The sequence below is a fragment of the Sprattus sprattus genome (assembly GCF_963457725.1).
Source record: "Sprattus sprattus genome assembly, chromosome: 16".
Taxonomy (NCBI): Eukaryota; Metazoa; Chordata; class Actinopteri; order Clupeiformes; family Clupeidae; genus Sprattus; species Sprattus sprattus.
In genome coordinates this window covers 20349490-20362146 of record NC_137914.1, presented here as the reverse complement: position 1 = coordinate 20362146, position 12657 = coordinate 20349490, and the positions used below count along the sequence as shown (strand labels likewise).

Sequence of the window (12657 nt, the reverse complement as noted above, 5' to 3'; positions counted from 1 at the left end):
TAAATTCCGTTCAAATTCCATGGTGGTCCACATTGATTTCTTTCATTGAAAACACATACACAGAACCCTAAGAAATATCATTAAACATGATGATTTCATTTAATCCTCATCCACAATAAATACATTTGACAGTAACGAAAATATAAAGTCGAGAAACATGCATGGAATGGAACTCAAAAGAAAGCTGTGTCTTAACAACTGACTGCCTTTGTCTTCTGAGGAAGAATCCCGCTCCACACTCAGCTGCCACATAAGGCACTTTAGGTCCAAGAGGCAACCATTTTGTAAAATCTCATGTTGCAGATTCTGAACTTTGTGCCAATTTTTTCAAGCTATGCACATTTTCACAACAGAGATACCCCATTAAGCAATTGTTCTGCAATTGTCCCTTAAGTAGTTAAATTTGGGGCATCACAATCAGTAAAAAAGCACAAAACATTCCAAAGAAGTAAACATTGACATTGGTTGGAAAATGTACCTTTCCTCACATTAACTTCAAGTAAGCTGGTGTGGAGTAGTTGAAAAGCAAGAAGTCCATCCTGTAGAGGTTGAAGAGTTTCCTCTGGTAGAAGGGACTTATATCCCGAAAGAACTTGGCAGCCATGTCCCCCGTGGTGCGGGTGGTCTTAGCTGTGGTGGGGAAGTGTACCTCAGAGTCCACCCCAGCCAGTTTGAGCACATAGCGAGAGTCCTGAGCCAGTGTCTCATATTTTCCCACAATGTCATAGTGGATGAGGCATGGGTGGCAGAGCGAGTGCACCCGCTCCCAGTGCTCATTAAAGGGCTCCTTCTGCTGTGTCCGTGGGTCCACCAGGTAGTATACAAATTCCTCAAAGGAGACGTCGTCCCCACGCTCCAAAGACCCGCGCTTGGGGTCAAGCCTATGACGGCGTATGATCTTGGTGCCGTAGCGTTTGTGGAAGGCCGTGTTGTAGCTGCGCGTGAACTTGTTGCGGTAGGCTGACACCAATCGCTCAAAGGGCTCTCGCACAAAGATGAACTTCAGGTAGCTGCGCAGGCGGCGGTTGATCTCCGCGGCGGAGAACTCAGACAGCGTGCGCAGGTTGCCGGGCACGTGCGCCTCGTTGGCCGGGATGGCCAGCGGCTCGTGGTAGCGTCCCTTGCCTGTCAGGACCATGAGCACGCGCTTCCAGTTGGTGCAGGCCACCTTGGGCACGTAGCAGTACAGCAGGCCATGCTCGTCGTCAACCACCAGGTGGCGCAGGTCCTCTGGGGTGAGCACGCGCCTCTTGCGGGTATGAGAGCGACAGACCTCCTCCAGCATCTCACGGCGGCCCAGCAGGGAAGCCTGCACAGCAGACTGTTCCAGCTGCAGACAGCAGGGGTAAATTAGATGAATGACACAGAGGATCAAACAAGTGGAGGCAGTTTTTAGGGGTGAAAATGACGAGAACAGTGTTGACAAGACATTTCCCACAGATTTCGTTCAAGTTTTACATTAAGGTGGAGATATTGATACTGTTAAAATTCTGGATACGCAGTTAAACATACCATTAGCCTTTGACAAAACACTTAGTTGACAGCAATGAAGCTCAAGGGTCCATCCACAAGCAAGACATATAACAATATAACAAACAATATTTAACTCACAGATCGGGCAGTCTGTAAAATCATTGCTTTTACTTCTTCCACTGAAACAACTTAAAACAAGAATGATTACAATTTACAAACATTCATTGAATCCTCAATCCTCAAGCAGAGGGTGAGGAACTGAATAATTGTACCTTCCAAGTCAAGAGATACTCCTAATCAGTAATGTGATAATGTGCTAGAACTGATCACCCTTTCAGTGGTATTTGTGTGATTACCCATGTTTCTTTGCACCATTGTAATGAATGTAGGTCGTTTAACTGAATGTAGCCAGCATTTTTCTAGAGATCTTAAAGTAGTAACCAAATGCTCTCTTTATCTAAGGCCCTTTTAATGAATGTAGCCAGCATTATTCTAGAGATCTTACAGTAGTCACCAAATGCTCTCTTTATCTAAGGCCATTTTAATGAATGTAGCCAGCATTATTCTAGAGATCTTACAGTAGTCACCAAATGCTCTCTTTATCTAAGGCCATTTTAATGAATGTAGCCAGCATTATTCTAGAGATCTTACAGAAGTCACCAAATGCTCTCTTTATCTAAGGCCATTTTAATGAATGTAGCCAGCATTATTCTAAAGATCTTACAGTAGTCACCAAATGCTCTCTTTATTTAACTGCATGGAGAATTTGCTCAGTCAAGAGTAGAGGTTGGTTGGTTAGGTATTGTTTTAAACATTAGATCAATCAATATGTCCTGGATTCCTGAGGCATACCAGGTGTGTAGGTGTGTGTGTGTGTGTGTGTTTGGCGATGGGGGGGAGGATGTGGAAGGAGGAGTTTTGTTTTCTTAGTAATTTCAGTTTTTCCCCCTCCCTTGAACTGCCAAACCCCCCCTCACACACACAACTACCATCAAGGCATGCTGGCATACCCCACGGGCCACTCTATGAACCAGACTGAACCCACAGCCCCAAACACACTTCTACAGATCAAACATTTCACAGCGCATTCATCCATTATACATTTCACTGCGCTTTATAACATCAATATTTAGTACTACTGATGGCAAAATGCTCATTTTTAAGAAGTTTAGTTTAAGGGATGTAAAATGCTGTTATGAATGAACGTTCGTTATGTTACCTGATCATTGTTGAGCAACGTCTGTAGAGGGCTTCTCCGGGATTTTCCTGTGAAGTTCCTCCTTGCCCCACCAAGAGCAACCTCTACCAGCACAGACAAATGCATACAGGCCAGGTAAGAAACACACAAAAGAAAGAATGGTCAGAAACATGCAGACGAGTGGACCAAGTCTACAACCCTAATTGGCTCTTTACTTTATGTGTGTCTGGATTTCAGCAGCAGCATTATATATTCATTTTCAAGAGTAACAAATCAAGCTCCAAGCACCCTGTACAGTGCACAATGCAATTTAGTTGAGATCAAATTCTTCACCATTTTTCATACTCTGCAAAAGAAAATACAATATACTCCAGTGGGAACAGATAGCCCAGTTGTGGGCTTGCAACTTGGATGACATAGTTATTAACTCATAAAAGACTAGAGTATTTTGCATTACTATTTAATGGGAAACATATGGAGGTCAGTGGGGTCTATATTATTCCACCAATTACTGACTTTCTTGACTCTGTCACCTTGGTGATCAGCCATAAAATCCCTCCCTCAGATTTACATTCTCTATAGGAACACTTTGTTCCCTTCAGCAGCCCAAGTCTTCTCCCCTCCTCTCCCCTCCCATCCTCCTGTCCTCCCGCCCTCCACCCCTTCAGGCCAGATGCATGCCTGTGCTGGAGCTTGGGCTGGTGTGGAGCACATGATTGGTTAAGCATGTGTGCCACCAGTGTGAGAGGAGTCACTCCACCCAAAATAGAAAGACAATGACAGAGATGGCGACCAAGGTGAGGAGGTGCGTGGTGGAGGGGCTTAACGGAGCAGAAGGTCTGTGACGTAGTCAACAAGCGGAGCAGGGGAGAGAAAAGGGGTGGGGGGAGGGGGTGGAATGCACTCACTGCCCTTTATGTGCACATATGAAGGGGTGGACCTGGAGCCGTATAGCTAAGATTCACAGCTGTTTATATACTGTAGCACTGCATCACTAACACAGAGATGACACGGAGATGCTACATTTTGACTGTGGAGCAGATGTTTAGCTAACATGAATACATTGCCAAGAAAACTAAAACAACCTGGCAATAGATATCTCACAGGCAGATACATGTCTATTCTGGTCCTGACAACCTTTGTAAGAGCTATTCAAGTTTTGGTCAGTTTTCCATTGTTCCAGTCAATAGCTTGCTGACCCAATTTATGAGCTGCTTCTTCATCGTCACTACTTCTAACAAATTCACAGATCCAGCAAGAATATAGATAAGAGAATACTACTTCTTGACAGATAAACCAAGTTCCTTTAGTTGAGATGAGACACAGTTTCTCCAGACTGTGAACTCTGTTCATGAACTGCCAAGTTACGTCTGGCCCCTCGAGACTATGCATTGGTAAATGTAAACTGTTTTCTTAATTACTTCCATCATGTCTCAAATGTTTATATTATAACCTGCCATCCGTGGTTTCAGATTCAGAATCTACAGGACTGCAGACAATGCTAGTTCAGCAAAGGTCTCTGGGACCTGAAAAGCCTTGCACAAGACTGTGTAGAAATACCCACACACAGTGATCATGCAATGATGCCAGGTAAACACCCTATCTATCAGTGATGAGAGCAGGTACCGGTCTTGAATATATGAGATTGGCATTTGAACTTATGTTGTGCCAGGTACACAATGTCTGAATCCTAACTGAAGGCTAGACAGGGCCAAAGCATGTAGACTAAACTGTGACTGGGTGTGGAAGCATTCCTTAGGGATTGCAGACAACCACACACATAGATGACATGAGCAACATTAGGTTAACAGACAATTATTAGTCAATATCAGAATATTTGCAGAGAATCACCCTGCCCCAGAGAGAATCCAATTGCATTTTGTTCAACAGTTTATCCAACACTGGAAAAATGGTCACGGATAGCTTTGTTGTTTTAAGACGACTGTGTTGTACCACCCTGGCAAATCCAGGGAGACCAACAACCCACTGAGAGGACACAAAAGTATGGTAAATTGAGGCTTCTGATCTTGATGAAAGCTTACAGAAGAAACATTTTGTTTGTTCACTTGATACTGAAACTGAATGCTGATGCAATCTGTGGCATGAATAGTTCAATGAGAAACAGTTATGCAGACGCATTAAAACCTTGGTTATAGCTTCGTTATGAATTAGAGCTAACAATTTAGAGGCATGTTATAGTTATTAACAATCTTTCTTGAACCAAAAAGGGTTCACTGGGACCATGCTGACCTTAGGAAACCTGTACTTGTGATCAAATAAGCTAACAAAACAGTTTTTACATTTATGTCTGACATTGCATTATTTAGTATGTATTATTTTTAACTCAGTCTAGAATTAGTTGACATACATTAAATCCAATAAAACATGTAATACATTCAAATAATCGTGAAAAAGCTGTATCAGATGAACACAATCAGAAAAACCCATTCACAAATACCAGGTCAATAGAGGATGCAATTAGGGATAGTTGCTTATGAAATCATCAGGGTTATCATCCATTAGAACAACGCAGAAAAACCTTGCTCAGTAAACAAGGCCTAAATGTGCTGACAAATATTTATCTTATCTGATAAAATTAAAAGGAAGTGGGGAAAAGACACTTACTTGTCACTGCTAATAATCATATTATTTTTTAATACTGATGACAGAACTACTATGCTTTACTAACTGAACCATAACTAACTGAACTGAGCATGGAAGTCAGACTTAAAGTCTTAAAACATTATTTCATTATAATTCAGACCAAATGATATTGTCTGTGTGGTGTATGACCTTGATTTTCAATACAGCTGTGAACAACAGTTGTATCGTAGAGGAAATGACATACACCCCATAGGTGGCTTCACAAATCTGGAACTTCCCAGGTAAGTCCCTGAAATATTCAGTCATTGTAACTCACAACGAGTTGCCCAGATAACTCAATTAGTTTGCACGATGAGCACAGCCTTAGTATGCACAAAGAGCACAGCCTTAGTATGCACGATGAGCACAGCCTTAGTATGCACGATGAGCACAGCCTTTTAAAGTCAGCTGAGACAAAGTGGCCTGGACAAAGGAAGCCTGCTGGAGCCCTGAACAGGATTACTGCCACTGACCGCAGTTAAGAGTCACCCCCCATCTCAAATCCATTAGTTATAATAAGTGCTCAAATATGATATGTCCAGTGTGGGATAATGGGTCTGGGACTGTGTTGAGGATGTTTAAGATCAGGCAATCTAACCTGTGATGTGAAGGCATGCCATATTTCTTCTAAGTGAATAAGAGCTGAGACACTCTGTAGATCTTATCTTTCATCCTCTCCTTATACGGGGTTCATAAACCCTCTGAGCAAACACGTCAGTGACATTTAAGATGAAGAGGCCTCAGCAGAGATAAGGCATCACCCACATCAGGCTGCTATGCTGCAAGTCATGCAAAAATTGCAAAGTGCTGACTGACATAGTAATACCGACTGATTTTTACTTCTGGCTTTGTCCATCAATGGCTCCTTCGGGGGAATTGTGCAAGATCTCTCTTGTCAAGCACGAGGGCCTGTAATATTATATATCAGCCTCTTAAGGGGGTGAACTGAAGAGAAATGGGAAATGACAGAGTAGAGCATATGACAAGAAAAAAATGAAATGATGCTTCAGGTGAAATAGATATGCACTTCTAATGTAGTTGGAACTTATATAGATATTCACTTCTAATGTAGTTGGAACTTATATAGATATTCACTTCTAATGTAGTTGGAACTTATATACAGTAGATATCCACTACTAATGTAGTTGGAACTTATATAGATATTCACTTCTAATGTAGTTGGAACTTACAGTATATAGATATTCACTTCTAATGTAGTTGGAACTTATATAGATATCCACTTCTAATGTAGTTGGAACTTATATAGATATCCACTTCTAATGTAGTTGGAACTTCAAACAGACCTTGTGTCCGTGGACATGTTTAGTTGTTTTAGTCAAATTAAGCCATGTGCTAAGTTCTAAACTGAAAGGGTTACCCACTCACTCACTGAGCTGTGAGTGATCAGAAAATCATCTCAGTTCAACAATTCATAAATCATCAGCAATGTCATCTACTTCCATGTTAATTGTACGAATAGGTTTTGGATGCAGACTTTGCATGTTTCCAGGAAACAAGTCTGTGGCTGAAGCTACAGAGCCTATCTCCATTCTCACCACTCACTGTCCTGCCATACACACTACGTATTTCCATGAACAACACTCATGGTGTACTGTGGACAACATGCATAAAAGCAAAGAGCTATACTGTGCACTCTCATGAGTATAATCATGTTATTCTCTATCTCAGGTGCTCTAGAAGAGGGCATGGGAGTTTGAGGGGTTCTATGCAGTATCTTGGTAGTCCCTTAGGAAGCTCTTCTGTGGATGCAGATCTCTTTGCTCCTAAGATCTGTTGGAACCATTTACCAACTTGGGTGTTATGGTCCTGAGTTCTCCCATCATGCCTTGCTAATAAGAACGTTATGGCTGTATTGTGTTCACTCTTCCGCCGTTTATTTTCCACAGGAAGAGACACAACTAGGCTAGGTGACTGCTTCCAAATAGGTAATTATGTAAATACCATCAACATGAGGGCAATGTGTGATCATATTCATTCAGGCAATCTGTGCAGACATGCATATCTATTCATTTGCAAACTCATTTGTAAACTCATCAGGGGGAAGCAGTGGAGGAAGCTTTGTGGTTTCATGAGTGAGCAGTAGTCATGTGAAAGAAAGGGGAAGAGAAAGAAAGACAAAGAAAGAATAAAATAAAGCTATAGATGGGGTGAAAAGAAATATGGTTTACGTCATAAAACTATTGACTGATGGCATCTTTGACAAATCTTTCTGATTCCATTTTGACTGAAAGAAAAGTGCCCATGTCAGTCTAGGATGCATGGTTAGAAAAACTCCCCAAGGGTTTTCACTTTTGAAGGCCAGGGGCCCAATCAGGGTGAGTTGCACTCACTAGTAACAAACCAAAACGATTTACGATAAACCTTAATAGTCAATGTGAAGTGACAGCGCCTGTAATCTTATGTACGTTATCAAAGCCTAGTTTTCAGAATGAATGCTTAGTTGTCTGATTTGTTTGTGTTTTGTGGTCCTAAACCCAGTCTGTTCCATAAAACACATCCATCCAACATGCCCAGACAGTATAGTCACACTTCTTAAAACATCTCACTTGAGCAACAAATCATTTTTCATACTCTTCACTAATTAGGCTATTTTACATTAGCAGGATGACAATTCACCTCATGAGCTCTTGGTATGGCCTCATAGGCCGATACAATAGGCTTACACTCTGAAGTTTCACCCATCCTGATTAAATTACCATCAATCACTGACATTAAGGATGCCCCGTTTTACAACTGTTAATAGACATTTGGCCCAGATCCTTGAAAAAAGGCGAATTGTCTGCCTTACAAGATTCTGAATAATCTTGACCAACTTCCCCAACAGTAGGAAAAACAAAAACATTATCTATGACGGAAACATGGGTCAAAAGCTGACATCTTCTTCTTACGTTACACCCACATACCATGCCATTTGACTGACACATTAGCGTGGCGACACTTTTTCCAAATGTGGGGTTGACATTTTTATGGGGGCCAGTTTTTTTTCACTTAGTGCAGGTCGCTTCTGGCTACTGTATGCTCATCATAGCCAATGAGCCAAATTGTACACACTAGCTGTAGTTAGTCTTTGGAGTTAATAGGCCTATTACGTTTGGAAATCAGGATGATACATGGTAGAACAGACAAAGACAACAGCTAAACAGATGCTTTGTTTAAAAAGATTAAAACTACATACGAAACATAGCCTTACTTACCAGATCTAGAACTGTTCTGGAAATACAATATAAGAAAGAAAAAGGAACCCAGGCACGTTGCCAGAAAAAGTCGTCCCGCTTTGGTCTTTCTCATCCTTATTCTCCGAACGGAATGAGCCCAGCCGTGGTCCAAAAGTGCCTCATGCGAAGCAATCAGTCCGACGCTGACTCACGGACGAAATCTCCATGTAGAAAAGTAGTTTCTTGGTGACTCCAACTAAACTTACTGTTCATCAGTAAAAAAGCCTATTCTCAAAGGGAAAAAGTTAAGTTGTATCCAACAACATACATTCTCGATGAATGTAACCGGTGCTGAGGAGGAATTGTTAATAGGCTGTATTCGTGCAATAGCCTACAATTCGTCTTGGTCTGTGTAAAATCAGTTTGACAGTTAAAATATTGCTAAATGTTGCCGCCTCTCATCATTCTTATTAGTTGTCTTCCGCTGTCAAAATGTGACTTCCCCAAAACATGGAGGGCACCGTTTCAAAGTTTAAACCATGACGTCAGTCCCCCCTGCTAGTCAGAGCCACAGCCAAGGGCTCTCCCTAGATTAAGTTGCCATGACCCCCTCAAAAGCTAAATCAGGTTATGCTTAAATGTTACAAGATATAAAGGACAGTGAATGATAATAACTTAACATAGGTTTAATAGCAGCCTTGCGTAATAATATGTTCAAGAGCAGAACTGACAACACAAATAATTAGATGCCGGCTATCACACTGAAAATAGCGGAAACAGAAATGTCTATCTAGTCCGTGAGAGCGTAGACCTGCCTTTTTGTAGCGACATCTGGCGGCATTGTTTTCTAAAACGCGAAATATTGACTACAATAATTTTGTAACACAAAAGAAAGTAACTCTGAAGACAACAAAAAACACGACTCTGTCACATTAAATGTATCTTTATTAGGCTATACGACACATGCACTATAAAACGGCATTCCTTTGAAAACAACAACTTATGGATTCAAGGCCCAGTCATGTCTATACCATTGCTGTAAGGCTTCACTTTTCAATGAAGTGGCAGGTAAGTTCATCCAAGAGTTATGGAAAGGAGGGGCTGTGTGTGAGTTTTCTCAAGAGGTTGTGACAACTCCTCAACTCTGTCCCTATCTTCCTACCTATCCTACCTATCTATATTTTTTATTCAGGATAAGATAACACAAGACATCAGAATCCAGAAGAAAAGCAAGTTTGCACTCAAGACAAGATACTGAATGGAATAGAAAATATATGTTTATGTGCTTTAACAATCTTAAGCAAAGTTTTAAAAATAAGTTATTTGTTAGGGTGGTGATGGTAATGACATTCCCAGAACGATTGGGAGTAGTGGCACCATTCGACATTGCAATCAGACTTTTTAAGGTAGGTGGGTAGTGCTGTTTCTGTGCAATGCCATCTAGCAACTGTTACATATACTAAACCTACATTTACTGCTACATAAATAAGTGTGCTGTAACTTATTTATGTAGCAGACAATCTCTCCTTACACTCTCCTAGAACATGGAGGAACGGGGACTGGGTAATATTCCCTTGGCTGACAGTTCTCTGTAATGCTTAGGGAAACGATCCCTCAGCAATCTCTCCTCTAGCTGGGAAGGTGGGCGGCTGACCGGGACATTGAGAGAGTCAGTCAACACAAAACGCCTGAAAAAATTGAAAGAACAAAAAGCTTTACTGAGAGTCATCCAAATGGAAAACACATTCCGATGTTAAGCTTTCATTTATTATTCATGTTATGCATATATGTACTGTTGTTTTACTGTTAAAGACAATTTAGCAGTCTGTGGTCATGTATGCTTACTGCTTATTACATATTACAAACTCACCCTTTACTGGGAATGGATGCGGAGTGAGGTCTGAGGGGTAGAATTCTGTTCTGGCTTTGTGAGTGCTGCGCCCGCCTACTGGAACAGTCACATCTCTGAGAGACAACAGGCATCTTGAGTCTGATCAGAGACATGACCACGCACGCACGCACGCACGCACGCACGCACGCACGCACGCACGCACGCACGCACGCACGCACGCACGCACGCACCACGCACGCACGCACGCACACACACACACACACACACATACACACTCTCACACACAAACACAAACACACACACACACACACACACACACACACACACACACACAGTCTGTACATATCATAACAATAAGTCAATAAACAACAAAACATGACACTTTTAAAGCCCAGTAAAGAACAGAGCAGAACAGCCTCGACTGGAGAGAACATCAGTGCGTATCAATACTTAAACCACCAGTGAACACGATGGATTCCACTCTAAATCAAACCTGTATGGCTGATAGGTCTCTAAGCTCTGACTATGAGTGGGAGCCCTCTGGGTAAGCTGAACCGGCGTAGCTCCACGTCGGCCTGGAAGGCCCTGGTCCTGATCACAGGGCGGCTGGCGAACTGCACCAGGCCCCTGCTGACTACTAAAATGAGACCATTCCGATCCTAGGAATGTAACAGAGATTAGAACAGTAAAATGCAAAACATCAGAATGAATGCTATTAATACATTTTTAATATCTGAAGATTACTTTATTATATATTGAATTGGTGATTGAGAATTATTTTATGAATGCTAAATAATAACATATGCGCCTGTGTGTGCATGAGATTTGCAATATTTACCATCGGGTCCTGTATTGATATTCCCACAGAAGGCATGGTATGGCTGCCTAACCAGCTGCTGAAGCCTTTTTTGCTCAAGGGCTGCCCTCTTCTCCTGGACCTGATACTGCCTCTCTCTCCGCACCCTTTGTAGGCTCATCTGTCTGGTGAAGAACAAGGAGAAAAGCAAGTTTGTGTATTTCCAACACCACTCTCATACAAACATTTTCACTGTCATACTACGTTTTTAACCTTGTTAACATGTCCATATGGTGTTTTTATATATGATACACGACATATCATGACGGAATCAAACAGTCTTAACACCATGACTGAGTATTTCCACCTTGGAACTGCAGTGTATCAATGAGTGTGCAGTGTATTAGTCTCAAACACATGGAATCAGGCAGCCTAGTTTCCATACGTCACATACCAAAGGAACCAAACCTGTGAACTTGCAGGGTGGGGCCCTATATATCATTGGCACAAGGCTTCGTCCAAACAAGAGCTATCAGAAGAGATGCAGACAAGGCTTATTTGCATATTCATAGCTCCTCAAATACTAAATGAGGCAAACGTGTAGAGTTGCAGGCTATTTTAAGGCTACAAAGGGATTGATTTGGTGAAAAAATATGTAATTCTAAGGAACACAGATGAGTTTTAGAGATTTCATCAGGGCCAGGCGATGAACTTTAAATCTGCCACTCAATGTGACTCAATGTGACTCGATGGAATAATGTTAAATTATGTTAGAAATTGCCCTCTCTCTCCCTCTCATACCGAAGAAGCTCATGGTCGATCCAGTTCTTAGCACTCTCATCAGGCTGCTTCTTCTTGGCTTGAGGGGGATTTGGTGGTAGAGGTTCGTTTGAAGCCTGTTTTTGGGGGCTAAAAACTATTTACTTTAAAACTGTGAAGACGTTTCACTTTCAAATGTTCTATTCATAATTTTCTTTAAATAGTATATATTTAAAAAATAACGATATATGTGGTATATAACGATATACCTGATATCTGTATGTGGTAATATCCAACGGCCTGCAAATGAGTGTGAAGACATACATGTTACTGGACTGAGATTACAACATTATTTTGTAGAGGATGAATGTCAAGTAACCAACCAAATTTAGTAGAGCCTTCAGTAGAGACATTTTAGTCAAACTCTCTGCAATACAAACCCACCCCTTACACAACAAACCTCACTTTTATTGTACTAAACATTGGAATGGAAATTATAGCATTTATTTGAACTATGTTGCTTCATATTATAGTTATAAGAATAATATCACAGGTGATGGGTTATCCTAACAAACATAATCCGTTTGCCTTTCGGCATTCGTTGTACTGCACATTTCAAGTGAGTGTAGTGGGACTTACCATTCCTAACATTGGGAAGGTGATGAGAGGTTCTGGAAACTTCTGTCATGGACACTGGGCGAACCAGTGTAAACTTCGAGACATGATGAGACAAAGAAATGATAATGAGGTTAGTCACATA

General features: G+C 41.4%; 1 protein-coding gene across 1 annotated transcript; it reads right to left on the bottom strand.

Moving 5' to 3' along the window:
- Positions 1 to 484: 484 nt before the first annotated feature.
- On the bottom strand, positions 485 to 8623 carry LOC308376895 (carbohydrate sulfotransferase 11-like; the record flags this gene model as incomplete). Its single annotated transcript, XM_080853387.1, has 3 exons — positions 485 to 1330; positions 2693 to 2775; positions 8530 to 8623. The coding sequence occupies 3 exons, from the start codon at positions 8621 to 8623 to the stop codon at positions 485 to 487; spliced, it is 1023 nt and encodes a 340-aa protein (XP_080709513.1).
- Positions 8624 to 12657: the final 4034 nt, after the last annotated feature.